The sequence below is a fragment of the Harpegnathos saltator genome, unplaced genomic scaffold (genome assembly GCF_003227715.2).
Source record: "Harpegnathos saltator strain DR-91 unplaced genomic scaffold, Hsal_v8.6 scaffold144, whole genome shotgun sequence".
In the NCBI taxonomy this organism is placed as follows: domain Eukaryota; kingdom Metazoa; phylum Arthropoda; class Insecta; order Hymenoptera; family Formicidae; genus Harpegnathos; species Harpegnathos saltator.
Genome location: NW_020229922.1, coordinates 161,727 through 188,767, shown reverse-complemented (window position 1 = coordinate 188,767; position 27,041 = coordinate 161,727). Strand labels below are relative to the sequence as shown.

Here is a 27,041-nt window from a genome sequence, read left to right as displayed (position 1 = left end):
GTTCGTTTCCGTCGCTAACACACACGATGCGTCTATAAGCGGTCCGACGATGATGGATAATGTTGAGCTCTCGAAGCTAATTCAACCGCCACATCTGTAGAGCGTTAGCGGCTTACATAATTGTGTGCACGCGTTAATTTAAAAATATTTCGTCAAGAGGACTCGTAGAGAGAGAGAGAGAGAGAGAGAGATGTTCTCCATGTGGTTTGCAGGGTTACCTGATATTCTGGCGGGACGACCCTACGTCATTCGCGCGGCAATTGCACCTCGGCGATTTATTTAGCAATATTGAAGATATCTTCAAGTTCAATAGGTACGTAGGTAGTATGTGTATTAAAAATCAAATCAAAATGTTAATTAAATCAAGTTAAATGTGGTCATCAGCCTGTCAATTAGATCGAGTCATATTAATCAAATTATAGCCGATTAAAGTTAAATTGTTAATTTAACTTGATCTAAGTCGTCTACTTCTCCCGCCTATGTTGCTCAAACAATCCGACGGAAAATCGACGTTGTCTCATTTCAGGGAATTTTTACGAGAACTCGAGAAATGCGGCTTAGATCCCGTTTACGTGGCGGATACGTTTCTTCAGCACATATCAGGATTTAATGTGTACACCGAGTACTGCACCAATTATCCGAGGTAAGGATGTTGCTGACGAACGACGATCGACGCAGTGTGTTAATCGGGCTTATTTCAGGGCAGTCTCCGTGCTGACCGATCTAATGGGCCAGGAGGAAACCGCATCCGCTTTTCGTGAACGGCAAACCGCCCTGGGGCACGCGCTACCGCTCGGGTCGTTTCTCTTGAAGCCCGTCCAAAGGATTCTCAAGTATCACCTGCTTCTGAAGGTAATAAAACGCTTTTGTTGTGTATGAAAATTATGCATCGTGCAACGTGGAAACGTCTATGCCAATACCATGGACCAAGCAATGCCATTCTGCGGTTTGCGACAGAAAGAAGGTACATGATGAATGTAATAAGGACATTTGTCCTTCTATAAGCCGCAGTGGACATTGATCGACTCGATTTCAGTGTCGATATGTATTTTTCGCAAGTTAACGGCAAATTAAGCTAAATTGAGACGGTAATCGTTTCTGACGCTTTCCAAGTGTACGTATGAAGTTCCAGGATCTTCTCTGTTTCAGATAAAATAATTATCGAAATTGTTTCTTTACATACACATTACATCAAAATTTTCCTTATCATATTATGTGCTTAGAAAAGGAACATTTAGGAAGTCTAAGACCTTAAGAGAAATCTGAAATTATGCATTGAGGTGTGTGCGACAATCCAGAGCCAAAGTAACATAGATGAATGTGAAATTTTCTCGGCAGAACTTATCGAAGGAGTATGGCGCCGATTGTGATTCGAGAGAGAACGAGGCTGAAGGCAGAAGTGCCATCGAGGCTGCTCTCGCCGCGATGACTGGCATAGCGAAGGACATCAATGCCATGAAGAGGCGGCACGAGCACGCCGTACGCGTTCAAGAAATTCAATCACTTTTGTACGGTTGGTTGGGACCAGACCTAACTACAAGTGGAGAGTTGGTTGCTGAGGGCCGATTCAGGATGCGAGGAGCCAAGGTGCCGAGACACGCCTTCCTTTTCGACCGAATGCTTCTGCTCACGAAGAAAAGGGAGGATGGCTTACTCGTGTACAAAGCTCATATTATGGTACGATTTGTCTCGCAAGTTTTTCTCACTAGAATTAATTTTGGTATTTCTTGCGGGAGAGTGAAAGTATCATTTAATTTTCTGCCTCCTGTATCGTGGTTTCACCTTTTTCACCGTTTACCTTCCCATCAATATGTTTTTATGCTCATTTATTGATTTTCTGAATATATATAAAATTTCGTTAGGAAAATATTTCTTTTATTCTCTTCAAACGACTTTTGCGTAATTGATAAAAAGTCTGGTTTAAAAGTGTATTTAATCACGACCGATTAAATGCTATAAATTACAAATTATATGTGTATTTAATATTCTTTTTCTAGTGTTCAAACCTGATGCTTATCGAAAGTATCCCAGGGGAGCCACTTAGTTTTCACGTAATACCTTTCGACAATCCTCGATTGCAGTACACATTACAAGTAAGTACCATGGAGATGCATCATCGGTTGCGAAACGAGGTTTGAAACTACACTCAAGGTTGATCGTATTTTCACTTAACAGTCTATCGTTTATCTTTCAGGCGCGCAACTTGGAACAAAAGAGAGAATGGACTCTGCAGATTAAGAGAGTAATTTTAGAGAATTATAACGCAGTGATTCCTTCGCACGCGAGACAATTGGTGTTGCAACTAGGTCAGACGCAACAAGAAGGTACAAATGGCAATTAGAACTTTTGAAGTTTATTTTGTCGAAAATTGAGACGGAAGTAATATTACCGATTAATTGGGCACAGATGACGCTTTGGCGGACAAAGGTTCGGCGAAAAAATATTCCGCGCCTCCGGAGTACCTAGAGAAACGTAAGCAGGAACGGGACAGACGCAGATCCGAAACTGGTCTCAGGCAAAAGTTCAAAAAAGGCTCCAGAAAATCAGATACCGCGATAGAGGTGAGATTCGACGAATTATTTAATAATATTGACGTATTCAATTTTATGCCTCTTACGTTGCATTAACTGAAATCTCTTCATCTTTTGATCGATATACTTTCAGAGTTCTCCCGCATCGTCGCGCAAGAATGACAATGAAAGTCGCATCATTAACGATTCCAGAGAGCAAACCTTGAACAGATCCTCGGATGCGCGAGCTTCGAAAGTTAAGGTAAAACTGCACGATTCGAATGTTCATAATCGATATTCACATTAATTATTACACAATACGCGTGTGTAACTATCATGAAAATCTATGAGAATAACGAATTATTTTCCTTTCGGATAATATAGGAACAAAGCTAGATACGGTACTGTTAAATCATTCTATCGATAATGACATTCACGGTCTACAATCGTGCGAGCCGTAATTAATACTTAATGTGATACAGTTTCCGAAATTATTATATAAAGAAGGTGTTTGTGGTCTTGTGGTCTATTTGGAGTACCATATATAGACGGAGATTATCGATGTCGCATTCTCTATCCTTAACTTTTCACGAAGAAATCTCACATAGAAAACTAGCGAAACACATTTGTACGTAGACATTTCGACGAATCTATTCCTGAATCTTCCCTTTAGGATCGCTTCACCGGCTGGAGACGAAAGTCCGAACCCGGCTTCCAGTCGTACGTGTGTCTCAATCACTCCGACGAGGAGGAGAGGCAGAAGGGAGAGACTGGCGCGGATGTTGAGTCCACTACGGCCGAGACCGCCGAGGAAGCAGTCGAGGTTCGTTCGAGCGAGGAGGAGCAGCAGCAACAGCAGCAGCAACAGCAGCAACAGCAGCAGCAGCAGCAGCAGCAAAAAACGGCGACGTTGAACACGCCACCGGTCGAAACCAAAGACAACAACAATAGTAGCGAACAGCACCAAGCCACTGAGGCGCAAACGGTAGAGCAGATCGTCGGCCACATTCTCAAGCAGAACCAGGAATTCCAGAAATTGCTGGAGAAACAGCGGACCAATAGCATCATCAATGTGCGGCAGCAACGTTTCAACAAGCGTATTACGGCTGACACATCGGACGAGAGTGACGCGGAGAACTCCAGTTACATCGCCGGCTCGACTAACCACAACCACTGCAACAATAACAACCACGACAGCAGTAACAACAACACCAACAATCGATTGGGTCGCGCGCGAGCCATTCACCGAGAACATCGTTTGATCCGGACGAACAACGCGTGGAACTCGTTGTCCTCGACGCGGGAGAATCCGCCGCTGCAGTTGCTCTACGACAATCTGAAGACCAGCCAAAAGTCGAGCGAGTTGTCGACCTTGACGCGCAACGCCAAGACGAACCACGTGCACGAGAAGCGGGCGCTCTTCGAGGCGTTCAAACGGCAAAGCATTGTCACCGACAGCAAGGTGATCAAAACAGCGCTGCGAATCCGCGAGAACTCAACGTCGAGCAGCAACAGCAATGACGTCACGGAGTTATTGTCGTCCACGGTGACGACGTGCGATTCGAACCACGCGTCGCGTCTGGAACAACGGAAGGAACTGAATTCCCCGGCGGTCACGCACGCGGAGCGTTGCAACGACAAGAGCGAGGACAACGACGCGTCACGCGACGTCGATTCCAAGGGCTTCGGCAACTACGACAACCTGCAGCACGTCTGGGAAGGTCTGCAAACGGAGAAGGACATCGACGGTAACGACAGTCCGACGCAGCCGGCCGTTTGGCTGACCAAACTGTGCGAAGGACTGCCGACCTCACCGCCCAAATGCGGCTCGTTGCCCCGCAGTTTCCAAATCAGCCCGAATTCGCAGCAGCCGAGCGTGACAAAGTCGCGCTTTCTGCAACGCGACGGTAAACCGATGAGCGAGCGGCCGTTCACGATCGCGTCCGACAAGCCGGCCGAGATTAATCTCGAGGACATGGAGAGGTACGCGTCTACCTGCCAACCCGAGGGCAGGATCGCCAAGTTCCCGATGCCCGCCTCGACGAGCTCCTCCAGCTCGTCGACTTTCTTCTGCTCATTGGAGGACGCAGCGCTGAGCGACGCTTACTCAGACATGCGCGTGTCCGCGAGCGGCGCGAGCATTCACCCGGACCACAAGATCTACCGGGCGAACGGCGGCAGCGCGATCATCAGGAGCGTCTTCTCCAAGGCGGGCAGTCGTCTGCAGGGTCTTAGGAACACCATGAGCACGGAGACGCTCGAATGCAGCGACGAGTTCGACCGTACGCGTTACTTCCCGTCCTTGAGCGTCGGCAAGTGCCAGCTGAAAAGGCGGAGCAAGTCGAAGCACATCAAAGACTCATCCTCGGACGTGGAGGAGCTGGTCGGTTGCACGAGCGCCGGTCTCTCGGACCAGCGGGTGCCTCTGCTTTATTACAAGCAGGGTAGCTCCAGCTTGGGCGCCAGGATCGCGCAGTCCGACTACGCCGATCCTGCGATCCTGTTCGCCGAAAACAAGCGCAATCAGCAGATTTCTTCCGGCGCTCATCATCAGTCGAAGAAAAGCGAATCGGACAGAAGGGAACGCGAAGAGGAGGAGCCGTGCGACGACAACAAGGAACGTCGCGAGAGCGAGACCGACAGCTTCTACGAGAGATGCTTCGAGACTATCGAGAATTACGTTGATGCCGACGTGGACGAGGCGTTCCGGGACAGTGCAATATTCAGCGACGTCGACGAGGTGTTCGTGGCGCAGCAGCCGTCGCCGACCGCGACGACACAGAAGACGAAGGTCGCGCCGCCGATCCCCGTCAAGAGGAAACAAGAGACGACGACTTCTTTAACGTCGAGGTACAAGCCGAACGTGGCGCAGAAACCGGATTATTTGAGAATCAAGTCAGTGCTCGCGAAGGAGAGCGTCGTCGCTGAGCCGGAGTTCGTCCTCGGCAACGTCACCGCGAGATTATCCCCGGCGAACGGCTACCAGTCGCTGACTGGCAGTCCGCGAGGCGCGTGCAGCCGGGACACGGCCGAGACGAACGGGGACGACGTCTCTGCGGGGCAGAGCCAGGCGGGCTGGGTACGGAAGATAGTAGGTCAATTGCAAGGTCACGTAGAGACGTGATTTTATGAGTTAAGCAAAACGCATACTCGAGAACAAGTAGACGCGGCGTTTGGGAATGGAAATCGATTAAAACTTTTCAACCTGATTCTAACATGCAACGAGCTATTTGTAGTCTAGCTCGCTGTAGGCTCAGGGCACTTCAAGGCACCTTGTGCGATTTAAAGACGCAAAGGATGGAGTCCGTTGAATCGGAATCGACGGACAGAAAGAGTTCTCCGCTCAAATTTCGCATATCCCGCCGACGCATGAGTTGGACACGCTCGCGCTCCGTTTGATCATTAATCACTATGTCAGAAAGAGAAGTCAGGGAACTGGACGTTGTTTGGCGCTTGGAAGTTTCCCCACGCGCACCTGTGGAATATCGTTTAACAATGTAACGTGATAATGTTTAACTTTGGTTTCGTACCGCCCTTGGTGGCGACGTGCGCGCGAAGGAGATTGCCACGTGTTCTATATCATAGGAGCATAAGGAATCACACTCCAAGTTCTCATATTTGACACTTATCGCCTATAGACTGTTGATGTATATTATAAGTATTGTTTGATATTACGTATATTATACATATAGAGAATACACGGAGAAAATTTTTAATTAATTATATAGAAGCATTTGCGAGAGAAGCCATAGAACAGAATTGTTTAATTGAGAAAGGGGCTAGATTGAGACGCACGTGGACAATACGAGCCTGCAAGTTCGGTATTACTTAGGCGAATGACACTTTTAATCGATCTTCCACTCTGTTGATTTGTTTTCTATTCGAGTAGCTGTGACTTTTCTCATATCGTAATTGTAATATTGGTTGGAATAAGTTACTACAACGTTATCTCTCGCGACATACAAACTGGAACGGTGTTTCGCATATTGATTGATTGAATTCACTAGGAAGGTAAAACATTATCTCAATTTTATTTACTTAATCTTCTATTTTATTGATGACAGGAATTGTTTGCTCACCAGAATATGCGAAATATCACTTTGTGAGGTATTATTACATTGGATTGTGTGCAATAATTTCGAATTTTTCAGATAAAATGAAACGATTTTGTCTATATGTCGTTATAATTATTATTATTTTGTTATATTTTCATTATAATTTAAATGATGAAACGATGCGCGCGTAGTTTTAATGTATGCTATTCTTCGCAAACACATTGTTTCATAGAATTATAACGACACAAAAATGTAATCGTTACGTTATACGTACAAATGAATACATATGGATAAAAAATCCGAAATTACTTATATATACACGGCCCGATGTAAATGTAAAATATCGAAATCACAAATTACATCATGGAGTATCATAGTATCTCGGTAAATTTGCAAAAGTCTGATACTGTTGATAATTTCAGGGAAAATTTCGAACTAAAACTGCGCATTAAGAATTTTTGCAGAAAATACCGGATTGCGACGATCGTATTTCACGTCTCAAAGTCACAGAATATGCCATTCATAAGAAGCTGTTTCACGAACAAAGAGAATAGTTGATATATATACACATGTATTGTGCTATCAGTGTACAAAGTAATATAATATTTTATAAAATTTGCCGCACTTTCTTGAATTCTCTGTCTCGTTTCGACAGGAGGTGGCATTCGAAATATATATGACAATATTTTTCTTTCTTTAGGTAAGTACCTGCAAAATGACAGGACATTCGAAATGACCGCAACGTCGGATATCTTTAGCCATATTTTCTTTTCAGCTAGCTTTTATTACGAGAAGTTGTCTATTTACAGAAGTTTGGCTAATTGCTTCCTTTTTTTTTTTTTTTAGATACAGGTAAATCAGAGATACGTTCATAATTATAAATTATCTTGATAATACTGTATTTATATAAAAATGACTAAAACGAAGGGGCTCGGCGAACGCAAAAGTAACATATGTATATATAATATTTATATATATAATACGTTATACACATTATATACAACTCTCGCGTAATATTACAGACTTAGTCGGCTCTCTGTTATATATTTATCCCAATTAATATTTATAAGAGAAAACCCACTATATACGCCTCTTCCGTTATTAATACGTAGCCCGCGACTATAAAGAATAAATTAACGTCCACTTCTTCCATACCTATACATACGTTACATACCTATACAAGAATTATCTCTTTCTTTTTTGTCGTACAATCTCAGCTTATCTCAGTAAATTTCCAGAAAAGCGCTACATACTATACTCTTGAAAATAAATAATTATATATGATCGTTAATGTAACAGAGTAACACTTATTGAGAATTTTTATACAGTAGAAGCTCCTTATTCCTAAAATTTCTGTACCATGTAACACATTATCTCTCTCTCTCTCTCTCTTTCTCTTTTTATCTTTCGTTCGATTTCTCTTTCTTCTTCTTGCCCTTAATTTCAAATTGTAAGAATAATTTCATCCGTTCATATTGTTATCTATCTGTCACTACGGCTTTGGTTAATAACTATTGATATATCGGCAATTCGTATCTTCAACATCATCACGGCTAATAATTAATAAAATTATCGGAATCCATTCGATTAGATTAATTGAATATCTCTTCGAGAATTTACAATACGTCACAAAGAATTTTATTAAATATATTTGTTTATATACGTTTATGTGTATATATATATTTCTCTTTTTCATCTCTTACGTAATTTACGAATTTGCCTCTCACAAAATATTTGTATATCTCTGCTGTGTCGTCGCATGCAAAACGTAATTGCACGTGACTTATTTTTTAATTGCCATTAAATTCTTTCTCGATCGAAAACAATGGTAAGCCATACATGCATGTGCTTAATCTTCTTTTATCCCTTGGACCATCGAATTAAGCATGTTTCTCACTGAAACATACTGTTACCGAAGATGTCAGGATTATACTGAACTTTCATTTCAAAATACTGATCTTATTTGTATCGCATAAAAAAAACAGATGTTTTCGCAAAAAAATCTCGATAACTGAATCTCTGAGAGTAACGGTAAAAATCTGTTGAACATACTGAAACATGTTCTTTATATAGGTTACAATTCAACATAATCTGATTTAATCTAGATAGATCCGAGGGATGGCCGAAGGCTAAGGAATAAATATACCCGTTACTGTCCTACACGTTCGCTATTAATTGTTGATTTCGAAATTTCGTGGAAACACGTATATATATATTGAAATTCGGAACTTAAGCATCCGTATATATAGAGGTAAACCATTAGTATGGTCGATGTGTACAGGTACATTTCATCGCTGTATTAATTGTCCTAGCGCTACACGTGTATGTGTCTGCACGAAAAGATTCTTCGGAGATCGCAAATATGGGTGTACAATGTTCCGCAAGTAGCATGCAGCAGTTCAATGTATAATGGATCGGCAATCGCCGATTCGCACGGAAATACATCCTGCACAAATGAAATCAATCGGTTATTCCGAATAGTTAAGGTACACGAAAAAGACCTGAAAAGAAAAACTGGTTTCGGAGGAATTAACATGAAACGAAAATTTGAGAAAAAAATGTGTTCGAAGGAATTAATGTGCTCGTGGAAGATATCGAAGTTTTATATACATATATATATATATAACTTTATATATATATATATATTGAAAAATATAAGAAAATTTTTATAATTTTCGACTTTAAATTTGGACTGATTAAATATGCCACCTTCCCACATGGGATGAGGTGCTTTTCAAACTTATATTCTGCTTGGACGAACAATTAATTTCGATCCACTGTACGTGACATTCGTCTAAAATAAGTGATTTGAATCCGAGAAAATCGATAAGAGTGCGAAAAAATCCGCGTTATTTATCAACTGTTATATAAAATCAATGTTTTACACTCATACTTTTTCCTATGTTTTCGTTTCCTCTGAAAATTATAGAATAAAAATTCTAATTCATTCTAAGTGGTCACGAGTAGAACTTGGATATGTGGATTGTCTACATAAAATCGTGTGTGTGCGTGTGTGTATGTACGTGTCTGTGTCTTTTTCTAGCTCACGTGTTTCTTCTAACCTTGGTCTGTGTGTCACAGGATGCATTAAAATCTTTTCTAATTATATCTCTTATCTTTTCCCCACGCTTTTCGCTAATTTATCCGTTCTATAGATGCGAAGATTCAATAATGTATATACCTTTATGCCGATACATCTATGTTTGTTTCTCTTCGCGATTTACGACGATCCGAATAAAATTATTGTCTTTACAATAATACAAAAATTCACATCAGGTAACAATGCAGTTACTATTTATCGTTATTATTAAAATATCTTGCGAAGGTGTACGTCCTCGGCAAGGGGCGGGTATCTCGCGCAAATAATCATCTACACGCGAACGAAACAACTGTATTTTTTATCGATTTGATATCCGTAATAGTATAGACATAAATTACCTATAATAACGTTAAAACAACTCTCGAGTAATTTAGCGGTTAAACCGGGTCTCGTAAAATGAAGATCATTCTCGCTAGTCCTTCCTGAAAATCGCAATCTCTCTCTCTCTCTCTCTCTCTCTCTCTCTCTCTCTCTCTCTCTCTCTCTCTCCCTCTCCTTCCCTCTTTCTTAAAGGTAAATATGAGAACGTAGCGTAAGTTAGACGAATTACTTATTGTGAAAAGAAGATTTATACAGAAGTGTATGAGACAATTCGGCCGAATAGTTCTCTCAATGTTGAGGAAGCGGTCCGCCGGATGATCAAAACTGTGAAATCACGCGATCGAATTACGAATATTGCGAAACGTGTTTCCGGCAATGTCGGTATTGCGAACATTTAACACGTCTATAGCGCGTATAGTATGCTATACTGTAAGTATACACGGGGAAGACATTGCACGTGTTCACTCATCTCCGTTTTCAAGACGGCGTCGTGTCAATGCACATACCGGCGATATCGTAGTGCATGCAAATAATATGTAATACTAATTAGCGTAGCGTTTGATTAAACGGTCGACTTGGTGTTTGATTGCGGGATCGCAACGCTTACGATAAGTATCGTGATCGTATTACCGGTTAGATTCCACGCTTTCTCACGCATACCGTCACATTTGACACCGCCTCGAATGAGTCGTCAAACGGTTTGTGACAAACTGCCAGCCGGAATCAAACGTCTGACAAAACGCGCTTGAGAGAACTGTCGCATCGCGAACTCCTTCGGATATTCGAGGCTCTTCCGAGGCAAACGCCAAATCCTAGAAGCTCGAATGACGGTTGGAAACTCAAAAGACGCAAGTATACATGATATAATATTATACATGCGTTATCGATGTCGTGACAGCTCTCTCTCTTTCTCTCCCTCTTTCTCTCTTTTGTTACAATATATACGATTCAGCGGAAACAATAAGACCACCGGGTTCTTGCACTTGCAACTGCTAGTATATTAAATTTCACGCTAATATAATACTTTCTTCGCGAGTAACTCTACTCTCTCTATATATATACACACAGCAAAAAGTCCATATAAAATATCAAAATAGTTCAACACTCCGCCGATAATTATACGTTTTACTCCGACGATTCCTTACACAATTCAGCTTACGTCTCGCCCTCGACTGTTGCAAACTAAAGGACTTTGGCTCGCAAAATCTCAATACGTCGACGACAGGTGGAAAAGTGCCAGATACTGACTACGTTCTTACGGCTATTTCTCATGCTTCGCACGAGACGCAGACGGGATATTTGTCCGGTGCTAAGGAAACACGAGCGATTCTCACGACCGATTATCGAAAGATTCCGATCTCTTCCCGATATTGCAGCCGAACGTGCAATGACAGAAACCGCTACTTGACCCAACGAGGCGACGCGGAATCTTCCGATGCGTTATTTTCGCAAAAACGATACTGATTCAAGCATCGGTCTCACGAGAAAACGCAAAGGGAACACAACGGTGCTATAGTGTATAAACGTGACGAAATAATATTTATAACACTTTTCACTCCTTAATAATCAAATTGTGCGTTCAGAGTGAGTCGCTCATAATAAGACTGGTCAAATATTTCAGATAAGAGGAATGTTCAGAATATTATTATTATCAACTGGCGAATATCGGCTTGCAGACGGATGGATAAATCGATCAGAAGAATCAGCAACGGATATTTGAAAGTATCCTGAAATTCGCATATAAGCAAAAGCATTTTTTACTAGATCGAGCCGTGTAACAAAAAGCGGACTTCCTTCTTCGCATCTACGCTCTACGTAGTCCAGCACTCTTCCTCCTCGAGGTATAGTATCAAGAAAGTCTACTGTAAACGAGAAAATGCATTTCTCCCAGTCTTAAGACCAATCACATGAAAGTCACTCCGTTCGCCGTCTCACAGATAAATGACAATATATTCGTTAGCGATATATTATACTGATAAAACACTACTGGATATATATATATATATATATATATATATACATAAAATAAAGAAAATTTCTACGGACAAATGTACTCTCGTGGTGCTCGATACGGGGATTGCGTGCAAATGAATCGTTTATTTCGTTGAGGCTCAAACAATTTCTACGAGAATACCGACAATTTAAACTCGGCCGATGTTGACGTTAGTCAATAAATAAAAATAACATAAGTATACGAACAAGTATAAAACAATGCATTTTTTCAATTTTACAAATCGTTCCTCCCTGTGGGGAAAATTGGAATATTCTTCCGAGTGCCTTTCTCAAGCACGAATATCACAATGGTGCTTTATCAGAGAGAACTATCCTGATCGAAGAGAAGCATTATACGGAGAATTTCGCAGCGTTTGCAGAACGAAGGAACGTGAGACGTCTCGGATGAACGTTCTCCTGATTATCATCGCGCGCAGATATCCTTCGTATCGTGTTACATTCATGCAGCGAGCGAAACGACGTGTGCAAACTAACATCTCCCAGAGACTAATCACGCAGGCGCTGCGACTAATCATGCAGGTGCTGGATGATCGTCGTCGCGTCCCATCACACTTTACACTTCGTCTTCACGATCGTTCCCGAAATTAGAGACACTGATAAACACAATGTCTTACGAAAAATAACTCCTTCGTAACAATAGATCCCGTATGCCCAACGAAATGAAGCTCGAGTATGCGTGGATTTTTCGACACACATTACGCACAATATGTTCTCGGGAATACAACAATTGGTACAAGCGCGTTTTGTACTGTGCACACGCTATATATTCACACATCAACACGACGATATATCGTGCATCGTCCCTACGGAAGATCCTGCTTCTACGTGGAATTCTCCATTCAGAAACACGCTGTCACAACGTGCTGCGCTCTATACATCGATTAGTTGCTACTTTCCTTCTACGTCGTTGTCGTTACGTTTACAACCTAGGTCGTTTTTGGAAGAGGATAACGCGGGCCCCCCGTCCCGTGCCTCTACCGGATCAGATTTGAGCGATGGGTTTGTAGGTAAGGTTGCCAGAATTTGAAAATTGAAAAATTTTAACGGACTTTTGAGAGAGAAAGAAAGACGGGAAATGTAGTTTGTAAAAAATATATTTTTTTTAAAGAATATATCGATGAATAGGAACATTTTTGCTTATTTTTAGAATAAGGAATACCTTTAATATGGACATTTTCAACATTAGCTGGGGACATCGATGGTAAAATCTGGACGTCTGGCAACTCTGTTCGTACATTAACATGAAATTTATCTTTTCTGCAATGAGTAGATCGATCGACTGCTAGTTTCTGAGTTATATTGTAAAAAACGAAGGATTGTTTGGGAATCGAACGAGAAAATTCGCAAGCTTTTCCTTAGAAAAAAGAAGACATAATTCAAATACGATTCGGTAGAGGTCGAATAGATAGACGTACATTACGTATCGTCAATCCAATTGATGTAACACGAGTTCCGCGAGAATCCCGTTACGCATGTTGCGAGGAGCGGATGTACTTATTCCGTTAAAACGTTATTCGTCCGGATATTCCACCCGGGCGGGGCGATATATAGCGCTTTAACCTTCGAAAACTATGCGACTTGGTGTAAGAATATAAATATCGTCTCGTCTATCATAATCTCGTGATCATTAAGGATACAAATACGTGAATGCTTACCCTAATAAACGCTATTTACGATTAAACGGTTCTCGAAGGCTAAAAGCTATTACACGGTTACGATGTAGAACTCTAAAAAGAGAGGATAATATATTTACCGGAGTTAAATTCATAAGAGCGCATCGCGGAGTGCCTCGTTGCGCACTCAAACGCGCGGTGCAACGGTGCTCTCGCATCGGAGCGGTGTGTCGGTCAATTTAGCTATATATAATCTACATTACTAAAAAATATTTAAAGTAGGTTCGAAACCTCAGGGATCTCCCTATTGCATCTATTCGCTACATATCGTTGTGAAACATGGACAAACTCATTCGACGAGAAAATATCATATATTTTTGTATAATAATCGCTATATATCCGTCACGTCGGTGCGATAAACTATTTTACAACACTCTATACTTTCATCAGCTTTACAGCTCTCCGAAGAGGACTCAGTTTTTGAGGTTTCGATCTCATTCTAAATCTTTCCGTAATTATATGTAATTATATGTGATCTCCAGAGGGAAGCGTAGTTTATATATATATATATATATATATATATAGTTAAATTGACGAGTAAACCGCTTCAAAACTAGTATTTTCTGAAGCAGTTGCGACTATTATTGGCTTCATTTTATCAGGCATAAGGTCAATTTCGCGTACAGACTCTCTCTTTTTCTTTCGCCTTCATTACAGCTCTTCGACTTGTATCCTTCGAAAGAACTGGCTAGCTCTAGGATGCCTCTCGGTAAAAAAGGGAAAAGAAAACAGTTACCGCGAATAACCAGTCTATGCGATATCGACTACGTCGAGAGACAGCAATGATTGCAGCACTGAAGCCCGCACACCAGCGGTACGCTAGAGCAGTTTCGACTACGTGCGTGCAGCAGGATATAAATGATTGTGACGAAGTGCTTTACCTCTGCGACTTTGATCTCGCCGCTCCCGGTAGTCGTCTCACGTTACATGCGCGGTCCAATCACAAATCGTGCGAAACGATAACGCGGTGTGTTAGCTACTTAAATCGATACTTAGTAGCTGGCCTCATGTCCAGCGAGAATGTACAAATCTGCTCCTTCCGATTCGGTCAGTGTGCCGCTGTGAACCAGATGGCTCTCCAACATGACAACCCTGTCAAACGTGACAATCATTAGTTTTAGCACGTAAATCTGACGTCGATTAAACCTTCATCTGAGTTCAAATTTTTATCTAAATAAAATAATTTAAACTTAAATTAAGATTTAATTGACGTTAGTAGAAATGGACATAGCAGTAATAAGGTTGTTCTTTTAGTTAAACTAGGTAACAATTTTTATTTTTTTTTAGCGTAAAGAAAAAAAGGAAAAGAAACAATAAAGAGATACAATTGAAAAACACAACATACATTCTTTGAGCCAAGGTTTTAAGGTATCTCACTTCTTTAAAATTACTTCAACATCATTCGTTTACTAAGCAGTAAGTATAAAAAAGTATAAAATTAATATAAAGTATAAAATTTTTCAAACTATAAGCCAGCGTATGTTTAATATATACAGAAAGTTTTGGAAACTATTTCGCTCGCATACATATTGAATTATCTTGCTTATATCAGATACATACTTATCTGAGCCAAGTAGCCTGTAAGTCCTGCTTGGATCGCTAATTTCTTGTGTAACTTCGCCATTTTTGAAACTTCTACCTTGCATACCGTGTTTGTGGAATGCCAGTACACTATCTGGTAGACAAACTGGAAGAAAACGACGTGACATTTTATTCGTGAACCTCGACATTGATTACAAAGGAGTGAAGTGGTTGATACTTACTGACAGATTCGATTTGAAAATTAAATTGCAGCTCCGACAGTTGCTTCTTGCTGACGCGGGGTTTCCCTTGTAAAGTCACCATCTTCACTACATCTGTAAATATGAATTATTCTTGAAAGTACTGCAAACGACAAAATATCTGATAACTACTGATAACACTCACTGTCGTAACAAACAAGTATCGCGTCCTTCTCGAACTGCGTGACATTAATAACATTCAAATTCTCTCTTCTTGGTATCACAGTCGCTGAAATAGTATCTTTATATTAAAAAGAATAATGTTTTCGGATTAGAAAAACAAGTTGTTTAATCTTCTGATAGAAATAGATAAGGAAAATGCGATATAAGCCATTGAGCACTGCGCACAAATGAATTTTTATCGATACCTGAACCATCCATATCTTCCAATTCATCACTATGAAACCAACTTGCTCCTGAATTCATGTTAATTAAATCCAACTTCAGTTTATTTTGCTGGTATGGCTGCTTAACTGATACACACACCATCGGGTACTCCATCTCAGGCGTGATGACCATCTTGAAGACGTTCAGAGGCGACGGTAGAACACAGTCGAAATGTTTCAGAAGCATGAATTTGTTCAATGGGTCGTACCATTGCATCAGAAATATACCCGCCGGCATTGCACCGCACAGATACTTGTATCTACGTCAAAAAATACTCGCATTCATAAATTTGTGATCACGTCAGAAAAAGAAAAAAAGTTGTTGAAGGCTCACATAATACATAGAGAAAGTATGTATTAGAAAGGACATTAATAGAAAGTATATAAGAATAGCAATAGAAGTATAGGCATTAGAAAGAAATTAGTAATTAGTAAATTAGTATATGAAAGAGTATATATCTGCAAGAAGTATATAAAACAATGTCATTTTTATTATTTACCCATTGTATGGGTTTCTCCCAACGCAACACTTGGTACATCCTTTCGTATCCGGCACTTTCGTAGTAAGGGCGAATTTCCTAGGGACTAATCTTTCCGGTATTTTGTTCATGTGCAACGAAAACCTATGAGTCTGTTTACTTAGCATCGCTAGCAAGTCGTGCCTGTACAACTGAGGTGTTTTTCCTGTAATCCGACATGAGATTCATAGGCACTTAGAGGATACACGAATTGACTAGTCGTGAGGAAAGTTGCTCGATGACTTGCTTACCCGAAAGGGACATGAGTACATCCTTGATAACATACATCCAGATAGTGCGCCTCGGGTACAATTGGTCTATCGCGGTTTCGTGGAGTTCGTTCAAGTTCAAATTGTAGATTCCTTCCTCCGCAGCGATCAACAAGTGCTGATCTCTTGTGTCTGGATGAATCCAACTTGCAGTACAGTGTATTCTCAATGGACAGCCGTTGAATACCTATCAATAATGTCAACAGAGAGATTTGATACATAAAATATGTAACAAAAGGATATAAAAGCAATTAGCAAAACGAAAGAAAAACGTGTAATGATTATAATTTATATTATATTTTTTTTATAAAATATTAAATGTTCTCAATTTTTATGTCCTATACTTTTCTATGAAAGATCAAATGTCCTCGATTCAAATGTTCTCAATTTTCAGAAACTAACCTTTGAGAAACACGCTCCCATGTGCACCTTCGGCGTAGGCGGTAACCCATTGCTAATCGGTCTTGGTGGCGTATGCCTTTTCCGATCCCTTCTTCTTGGAGGCACAGGCGGTGTGTCCGACAGTAAATCAGGACTCATACTTTCTCGATCTCGATCTGCTGATATCTCATTGTCGCCTAAAAAGAAAAATTATGTGATAGTTATTAAATTATTATATATATATATATAATTATGTGATAGTTATTAAAATAATGAAATAGTATATAAGACAGAGCGATGTTTCAAGAGAACTTGCAAAAAGTATCAATAATATTTATTACGTGCTACATATTTCATTATGATTTTTTTCATACATTAAGTATTTCACTACTGAATTCGTGGTGAGATACTTAAAATTATTTTAATATTTAATATATATTTATAAAAAAAATATATATATATACATTAATATATTTCACATATTTATACTCTATAATTATGTTTAAATTATATAATTGGTCCCTCTCGTCTTACTATAATTTTATATAAATCTAAATGTTAAAACATATATTACGATGTATAGCCTCACCATTTGATTGCGTGGACTCGTCCCTAGGGCCACTGTCTGATAATGATCGTTGACGTTGTCCATTTACAGCTGTTAGGGATTGAGAACTATTGACAAGACCATACAATTCGTCCACGGAACTGTGTCGTCTGGGGCTCGCTTGGGATCCTGTGCATAAATCTATTCTATATACCAGTGTCTGCATGCGCCGACATAAAGAAGAGAGAATAATATAAAGATTCAATGATGTAGAATCAATGATGTATAATCTACACACCAGATACATTGTAGTACGGACAATGTACTTCGCAGTCGTTCGAAGATTCTCCGAGTGGAAGAGTAGCTCTACAAAAGAAAGCGTTTGAATAGACATTAATGCACAGTTGTTGCTTCGAAACGCATACGTAATTCGGGAGAACGAAATGTGAACGCTGTTAGTAGAAAACGAATAACACGTTGAAAATGTAAGAAAAAAATATGCATTATTTGTCGCATCGCATTGTAAAATGAAGATAGTGTTTTCTCGTTGGAGCAACAATTTGTAGATGCTGAATAAAAAGAATTGTACGAGGTGTGATGCAAAAACACATTGAAATGAGAAGAAAGCTGCATATCTCAAACAAATTTTAGTATTGAAACGTCACAAAGCAATCGCACGTTATCGTGGTGTTAATATGATCGATCATATATGTAAGACCTATTTTGTCGTTACGTGATATATAGTGGATACGGATTTAACACTAGATTCTAGATGAAACAAATCATAGGCAGAAACAGATATGTCAACCTTGAGACATCTCTCGCATCAAAGGATTAGCTATTGCTCTCTCAATACCTGCGTCGTTCGATGACAAAAGTTTTCAAATGATAAACGAGATAATCGCAAGTGTATTAATAGAGTATTATCTGCGTAATACAGTGTAATCTGAAATGTGAGTCCCGTGTATGATGTTTTCAATGAATAACCAATCGAACAAAAGTGAATGACCATACTTCCGTGTTAACGTATCAACTGAAAAATAATAATTGTTTACTGTAATTCGTTATCTACTTACTGCAGGGAATATAGCTGGTCGCAATGCCCACCAACCATCGACATTGCATTCCCCCTGCACACATGAAACTGTGATCATATACTATAAAATTATAAACTAATTTTATTTTTCGATACTGCTCTTGAGGTTTCAGAATTTTATAAACAGCTCAATTAATATAATAAGCTGTACAAACATAAGGTATTTGATAAGCGACTAATACTGTTTCTGCTTTTCAAATATATTTCATGGGATATTGCGTTACAGAAAAAAAAAAGAGAAAAAAGAAAAATTGTGATTGCAATGATTTTAAACGTGTGACGATGACACGTCTCTCTCTCTTTCTCTCTCTCCCTCTTTTAAATATCATAATCCCAAAGTTTTATCCCATAATACGCGTTGTTATATCTAAAGTTCGTAACAATTGCAAATTGCCTTTTAGATCTCCGGTATGATAAATATTGCTATGTCGGGCGATTAAAGAATGTCGAATCGAAGAGGACAATGCTGTAGAATATGAACAAAAGACTTGATTACAAAACTGACATTTTCATTAAGCCTCCTCCACCAGTATAGCTAACAAAATAGATTTAGTGTGTTAGTATGTCGAGAAAACTAACATGCAACAAGTAACATCGAATACACGTAACATGAGAAAGAAGCACACTTCAAGACCCTATGTCTATCTAAAATGTGCGCATATGATATTGATGTTTTCCTGTAAATGACAGCGTGGGTGTTGATTAGATCTGTTATGATATGTGCCTTCCTTTTATTATGTAGTTTTAATCACTCCGTTCAGTAAATAGATTATAAAGAATGATTATGTACTATGTAAATTATTTGATATCTCTCTTTTGTATATTACCACTTATTTAATTCGATTTTTTAAACGTATATTACTTAAAACTTATTACTTCCTATCTGCCTAACAACGTAAATTTGGAATAATTTTGAAATAATAGAAACATATATATACATAATTTTTTTTAGGAAGAGCAAACAAATAGAATCGAAGAATACATATTGATACAAAATTATTATTTGCATGAAAACAGAACAAGATTTCAAAGAAAAGAAGCGATTAAGTTAAGCAAATTAATTCTTCGAAAGATGCAATTTACAAGAATTATGCATAGCATCAGGAGATATAAGTGCAAGGTGCAAGGTGCAAGGGAAAAGGGTTACCTGCCAATACCTTAGCAACAACTCCTCATCAATGTACTGCAATAGACTCCTGTTGGGAGAAATTATTAGAATTACAAACTGATCAGAAAAATTAAAAATACGGGGAATAAATAATAGAAGTAGATTACAAAACAAAACTTTTAGGACAAAGAGAGAGAAAAAAAGAGTTATAGATATGGGAATATTTATCAGTGGCAAGATATAAATATTTCAGAATTACACAACCGAGTGCTATATCATGTTAAAAGAAGGATCAAGGATAGAAATAATTTCAATTTTTCATACAAATCGGGAGATTTTCAGAGTATCTTTTGAATACTTTTCATCATAAAATTTCGAGAAATATTTGTAAAATGAGTATACCAAACTTTGTAGGTACAGAAAGAGTCGCTTTTTTAGTCGTCTTTAATTTGCAATGAATAATTCTAATGTATGAGATCGATATGTTGGTGTATACATAAAGTACATTCTGAAGTGATTGTATTTACTTTGATAAAATGCATAACATATCAACACTGTTCGAAAACTTTTAATCATGCAATATCATACAAGCAGTCACGTCTATCGCTTAACATGCAAAAGGTGTGGTGCTTGTGATTTAATATATATATATATATATATACACACACACACATATATATACATATATATATATATATAACGTATTGTTAAATCTGTCTTGTCAGAAAGTGTCTGTATACGTAATAGTCTTTGTTACAACAAACTCTAACTAATTATACTTGGTTAAAGAAAATCGTTAATTCCATCTATATACTTGTTACATTTGAAGCCATCTTGATTGATATAAGAAAGTTAAAATGCAATTTTGTTTTATATTTACATGTTATATTAGAGGCTGCAAAATTTGAATACCAATTCTAATATAATATTTTCCATTATTCAAGAAGGCAAATCAAAAGTTTTCACGCGTTTTATGAAATTAAAAGTGTAAATGTACATCACTTGTCTTGGGAAGCGCATATCCTTGTTATATCCAGAATAGAAAAGAATTTTCACGCCACACTAACTGGGGAAGACGTTTATGTTACCTTAAAGTCATACGAAATATCTCTGTGCCTGTTTTGCTACGACGTTTCAATATTTTACTTGTCATAACGTTCGCGCCAAGTGTACTGGTACAAAAATAAGTACGAGTAAATAAATAGTAAGCAATTTTTGTCCACGAAGTCGAAATAACAGCTAATCAATAACAACGGAAGACGGGAGGAACGAATGTGCTACAGTATTTAACGATTTTGCGATTATTCTGCCAGTTATTTCTGTGATCATCACATTTTGCACAAGAGTCTTCTAAATTTATCGAGATATTTCAGAGAATATGATGTGCTGCTGTTTCAAGTGTAAGTGATAAATGTACACGTTTCTCTCTCTATCTATCTATCTATCTATCTATCTATCTATCTATCTCTCTCTTTCTCTCTCTCTTTTTCTCTCGTTCACTCGGAACAATTATGACATGATGCAAAGCATAAGCACACATGCCATATGCGAGATGTACTTATTAGTTACTATCAGCCAAAAACAAGATGTCTTGATGACCCTTATGATACAGCATACCGTATTGCTGTCTTGTTTATGCAGTCAGATAATTGTATTTCGTCCGCAAGTCACGGTATCTCTTTAAACCATGTGTATATATAGAGATGTGTGTACATAAAACATAATGCACATCGAGAAATTAAGATATTGCGTTGGAACTTGTATCTTGAGTCTTGTTCTGAACATTTACAAAACAGATATTTACGAAACGAGAAAATCTCGTCGAACAAAACAGCAACTACCATATTAGTGAAAGTGATACCGAAGCTCCGATCTATCCGATGTTTTGTGGGAATGTGTGAGAGATAGACACAAGAAAAACACAAAATAACTTACTTCTCCTGAACATCTTCGAACGCTGAACCGATCCCACAGTCTGGATGCACATCACAATTATGTACAGCCTAGATAAATACGCAGATCAGATGTTCAATTCCGTTACCATATACAGTACGTTTTCGTTAATTGTTATATCGTAACATAGTAATTATATAACATGTAGATATATAAGCCATTATATAGTATACGATTACTATATTATATCACGTTGACAAGCTTGCGCTATTGCAACTACGTTCATTGACGAAATACTCAACAAAATTACCTTGACATTGTTCATGATATCCATAATGTCCCATGCTGGATTACTGTCCACAGATGGTGATATGGAGTCACGTTGTAACGTTCCTCCGTCAATATTGATTTGATCTGTAAGGCGGATTACAATGACGAGCGTGTTGAAACGTGAGTAAGATGATGACATACTATTCGCTATTAATCCATGCTTACCGTCACTGTCCAACTGCGATATACTCTTCGGTCTGGGTCTTGCGGTATGACGCGAAGCTATTCTTTGTGGAACATTGGGCACCGCGCCATCCTCATCGGCTTCCAGATCGGCGAACATGTGGCTAGGATTCGACACTTTTTGCAACAGTTCTAATGCCAACCTTTTACTCATTTCTCCTTGGAAAAACGCATGCTGCAATTCGAGATGCTCCGTACAGATCTGGCGTTTATCTCACGAAAGCATCAACATCGAATGAGATGGCAATAATAACCTGAAGCAACTTCTCCGCCGTCGGTCTTTTCTTCGGATTCTTTGTAAGCGCTACTTTGACGAAATTGTGGAACGTCGGACTCCATTTGTCACGATCCTTCAGTGTCGGTGGCTTAAAGCCCGATTTGGACATGAGAAAGAGGGCGCGCATCGGGTGCAGGTCGAACATTGGTGGCTGCAACTCCGCCAATTCTATTGCGGTTATCCCGCACGCCCAGATATCACATAGCTGATTGTAACCGCCTTTTCTCTCCACAGCTGCTACCTGTAACATCGTCAAAAACTCGATCAGTCTGCAACAAAAGTACGAAATATACTTTTCTTTAAATATTACCGAACTATAAGTACCTCGGGAGCCATCCAGTAAGGTGTGCCAATGAAGCTTTTTCTCTTATTAATCGTCGCAGTGATTTGCGCGGACACACCGAAATCTGCCAATTTTACATCACCCGTTTCAGTTAATAATATATTGGCACCCTTAATATCACGATGCATCTTTCCCATGCTATGTAAATAAGCTAAACCCGTCAGAGTTTCCCGACACATATACGCTATTTGTATTTCTGATAGTGGTCCAGTTACTGCAAATAAGAAACATAATTGCAGCTTCAATAAAGGGAGAATAAAACTACTTTATAAATTATTAGGTGACATTGTCATAAACTGTTATTATATTATTATAAAATATTTATATAAAAATTGTTTATAGGATTTAAATATTTGTTACCAAAATTTTATTTCATCTATCATTGTAAATATTAAGTAACAGATATTATACATACTATGATATATATCTTGCAACGATCCACCTCCACAATATTCCATACATATCCATAATTTATCTCTTCTCAAATAACTGCCATAATATGCAATAATATTGGGATGCCTACAGTCCTTCATCATTAGAATCTCTTGTTGAATAATCGCAAAGTCATCACCTATAAAACACACAGTAGTACCACAAATTGTCTTGTTCAGCTGTTCTTCATTAGCAAATTTCTATCATTTACAGTGGCTTGACACTATCTCTCGGAAGCAAGTGCACAAACAAACAGTTAATCTAGACAATCTGATAAACAGGCATTTTTACAGCCATATTTCATCAGAAGATCATCATATCACTCTGTACACTGCATGAAAATAACAATATATAAGGGACATGTCACAATAAATGAAAAACTACCAAACGCCAAGATCGGTAGAGATCCTCACAACACGGCCATACGACTTCAAACACCCGGTGGATGACAACACTCACCTGGCTCTAGCTTGATAACCTTAATTGCCGCGAGGTCGTTCATAGACAGCCGTTTAGCCTGCGAAAAGAAAACAGAACAATTGCGGCACCTGGTCGTCGATCATCAGGTGCACGACGAAAGCGATACCGACCTTGTAGACATCACCGTAGGTACCACTGCCGATTCTCTGGATGAGCTCGTACTCGTCCTGGGGATTCCTACGGCTGATATCACTGGACAACGCGTTCGCGTTCACGGCCATCACGAGCGGCGCGGAAAGGAGCCGACAAGAAGAGAAAAAGAGAGCGAGAATGGTGCGTGACACCTGGTGCGTCGGGATGCGCTCTTAGCCGCCGTGAATCGATGCGCGCGTGATCGCAGCTGCGTCCGGACAGCGTAGCGGAACCATCTAGCTCGTCATCGTCAGGATGTCACAGCAGCCGTCGAGACGACGACGTCGCCATTGTCCACAACAGCCCGAACCGCTCTGACATTGGCCGCGATCCGCGGCCACGACTACGCCGTAATGTGCTGCTGTTACGATATGCGATATGCAGCTGCAGCGAGGAATCGATGCATCGCTCAACTACAGTCTACAGGCCGACTGACATGTGCCTGCATGCTCTCCGGGAAATTTCGGGGCCGTAGCGCGCTAAGCGGAGAGCGACGGAAGGAACTCGAGCGATGGCCGATCGATCGCAGTTTCAATTTCGATCGATCGCGCTAGTTTTTCTTTTCGAAATTTCGGTGACGACGGTCACACTGCTCGTTCCTGCGTACACCCTCGAGATGTACGCTCGATTTGGCCGCGCGATTGGTCCGCTCGCCCGTCGCTCGTTGCGCTCTGTCTCCGATATTGTTGCACATTTTTTTAACGCGCTAACTATGGCCTTAATTAGAAGTTGCGGCGAAGCCGCGTCGTCCACATGGAAACCGCCCGTCCGCACTGCCGTTTCCAAAATTGGGTCATATTCATGGTGAAATAATATTCAGATCGTTTAAGTGTAATTAAACACAATATTAATCAGGAGATAAAAATAGACCAGATGTATAAGTTTAAATATGCGGTTTTTTCCGCATATTCTTTGCGCTGATCAATGTACTCTCTGTCGAGAACAAAAAAAGTGCTCCATCGATATCGCCGATGATTACGGCTGCAACTTGAAGTGCACGCTGCTACATCGGTACAATACTCGGTCGATATCTCGAGTGCGCCTCGATCGAGCTGGAAATTATCTGTCGTGAATAAGCGATGGCGGTAGGAGGACGATGGGCAAACATGAGGTTTGTTTTTTAATTAAAGACTGCGTTTGGTCGAACGGAATATAATAGATAACTGTTATAACGCGTCACTGATTGTCGGTTTGTGATCTTATGCCTATTTCTACCATTGTCGACCACATCTTAATCTGAGTTGAAATTCTTGTCTGAATGAAGTTTAAATTCAGGTTAAGGTTTAATCGACGTTTGTAGAAACGGATTATAAATCTTCATCTGGTTAGGTTCATCTGGATGGAGTTAGATTCAGACTTTTGATTGATTTTGGTAGAGACGGACATTAGTCGTCTTCGAATGTCTCGCAAGGTAAAACGTGATGAAACGAGGTGAAACTTGAATTTCGCAATTATTATTGTGCAATTTCGCGAATTATTCGTAACGTTCTGCAGATCCGCGCGTTGATCTTTGAATGTTCTATCATCGCGCGATGTCCCGAGACCCGAATATAGATTTTGTCGACGATGTTTGGAGGCAGAATCACGAAGAGCCCGTGGAAACTGATCGAGCACAAAGAAGATGCGAGAGAGAGAGAGGGAAAGAGAGAGAGAGAGAGAGAGAGAGAGAGAGAGAATAAAGCGGCTAAGAAGAATAGGTCGAACGCGAAATGTTGCATTTCATACACAGTACGTACGTGGCGGCGGCATTGTGATAATACGCTCGAATAATTAGGATAGCGCAGGAGAGGATACAGGGTTGGATACGCACGCGTGAGCCCACGTTTGGGGTCCGTCTTCCGCTTCCAGTCCGGTCACTATGAAGCACGATGTGGAACCGAGTTAGAACTCTATATGGAATATATAAAAATCACACTCCACAGGCTACCGTGCGCGCTTTAAAACGAGGGGTTTAACACCAATGCTTACGCACCGGCCACGACCAACAGGCTCCACGCGTAAACTTCTCGCGGCCGAAACATAAATAACCCAGGGTGCAATCCGTGCTAGATGCTTTGTAGACTCCGAAGCGTCTTTTTACACCCGGGATTAATGACGTCATTACATAGCTAGGACGCTCCGGAGCGTCTAATGGATCCTCTTCACAGCATGAATTCTATATGTGCTAATCATCTTATCGGTCGGAGCCATCACGTGCCAGACAGCGTAAATTTTTAAAAGACGTTTTTAAAATATCGAAAATACGATTTATTTATATTAAAATTTTCTGCACGTTTTTCGACGTCTTCAAGATGTCTTTTATCTTTTAAAAATTTATGCTCTTTGAAATACTACGTATGTGCTTGTTTATATATAAGTGTAAGTTTTATTATATATATATATATATATATATATTATAATTATATATATATAATTTTACATAAATATATTATATTTGTGTACGTAATATATGAATATAATATAACTATAAATTGTTTTCTTAAAGAGAAAAGTAACTCAGATCGTAGCTTTCTGCGTTACGATTAGATTTTCAAACTATTCTTATTTTTACAATGACTTCATTCTACCTAAGTGTCCATGAATCCGTACAGTTTTCTCGAGAGAAAGAATAATTCAATTCTTAATTCTGACTCGCAGCGTAGCGTGTCATACTGCTGGAACTGTATGTCCTGGACATTCTATTTACCACGCGCACTTTCTTTCCGCGCCACGGACTCCGTCGTCGTCGTCGTCTTCGTCGCGCTACTTCAATCCCTTCAGAGTAAGTTTTTATTCAGTAAACATTCTTGATCGTTTCTCGACTTTTTGCAAATTACTTGGCGAAAAGCGTGAGATCTTTATTCAATCTGTGATTAAAACGGAGTTCTAATGTAAATACATTGTGTCTGAAACTTTCTCTTATTGCGTATAATCTTTTGTGATTGTATGTTGATGTAATATAACAAACAATGCAACTATTAGGAATAATGAGACTTTTATCATCTCTAATATCTTTATTTATCAGAGAATGATCTCTTTAAATACTCATAAATCTTTAAGTACCCATAAAGAGTTGATTCATATGCGATGACTTTCCACAAACTTCAATTAAACTAATCGAGATTTAGTCGATAGGATTATCGATTGCAATTTCGACATATATAATTCGTCACTCAACAAAGAAATTAATTATTATTCTATTCACGCTAATGAAATAGAGCTAATGTTAATTTA

At 39.5% G+C, this 27,041-nt stretch overlaps 2 protein-coding genes across 7 annotated transcripts in view; one reads left to right on the top strand and one right to left on the bottom strand.

The window, feature by feature from the left end:
- GEFmeso (Guanine nucleotide exchange factor in mesoderm) overlaps nucleotides 1–6,335 on the top strand; it is a 57,654-nt gene extending 51,319 nt beyond the window's left edge. For all 3 annotated transcript variants that reach the window (XM_011154924.3, XM_011154922.3, XM_025308217.1), the window contains exons 5-13: nucleotides 213–313; nucleotides 527–643; nucleotides 702–852; nucleotides 1,339–1,677; nucleotides 1,998–2,093; nucleotides 2,195–2,324; nucleotides 2,407–2,561; nucleotides 2,665–2,772; nucleotides 3,184–6,335. In XM_011154924.3, coding sequence (XP_011153226.1) covers nucleotides 213–313; nucleotides 527–643; nucleotides 702–852; nucleotides 1,339–1,677; nucleotides 1,998–2,093; nucleotides 2,195–2,324; nucleotides 2,407–2,561; nucleotides 2,665–2,772; nucleotides 3,184–5,634 — 3,648 coding nt within the window. In that variant the 3' untranslated portion in view covers nucleotides 5,635–6,335. The remainder of the gene's footprint in view (nucleotides 1–212; nucleotides 314–526; nucleotides 644–701; nucleotides 853–1,338; nucleotides 1,678–1,997; nucleotides 2,094–2,194; nucleotides 2,325–2,406; nucleotides 2,562–2,664; nucleotides 2,773–3,183) is intronic.
- Nucleotides 6,336–7,394: 1,059 nt separating this feature from the next.
- hppy (MAP4K3-like protein hppy) lies at nucleotides 7,395–24,473 on the bottom strand. Of its 4 annotated transcripts, XM_011154917.3 has the most exons (20): nucleotides 23,807–24,473; nucleotides 23,676–23,733; nucleotides 23,200–23,355; nucleotides 22,766–22,998; nucleotides 22,419–22,682; nucleotides 22,147–22,339; nucleotides 21,962–22,065; nucleotides 21,694–21,761; nucleotides 19,808–19,846; nucleotides 18,631–18,684; nucleotides 17,853–17,920; nucleotides 17,597–17,743; nucleotides 17,029–17,204; nucleotides 16,609–16,813; nucleotides 16,340–16,523; nucleotides 15,822–16,099; nucleotides 15,599–15,682; nucleotides 15,436–15,528; nucleotides 15,233–15,359; nucleotides 7,395–14,764 (listed from the first exon to the last, which is right to left on the bottom strand). In XM_011154917.3, the coding sequence occupies exons 1-20, from the start codon at nucleotides 23,915–23,917 to the stop codon at nucleotides 14,665–14,667; spliced, it is 2,742 nt and encodes a 913-aa protein (XP_011153219.1). In that variant the 5' UTR covers nucleotides 23,918–24,473; the 3' UTR covers nucleotides 7,395–14,664. The 4 variants fall into 4 exon arrangements, with proteins under 4 accessions (XP_011153219.1, XP_011153222.1, XP_011153221.1 ...); XM_011154920.3 differs by lacking the exon at nucleotides 18,631–18,684 and having other exon boundaries at nucleotides 23,807–24,472; XM_011154919.3 differs by lacking the exon at nucleotides 19,808–19,846 and having other exon boundaries at nucleotides 23,807–24,472.
- Between the last annotated feature and the right edge of the window lie 2,568 nt (nucleotides 24,474–27,041).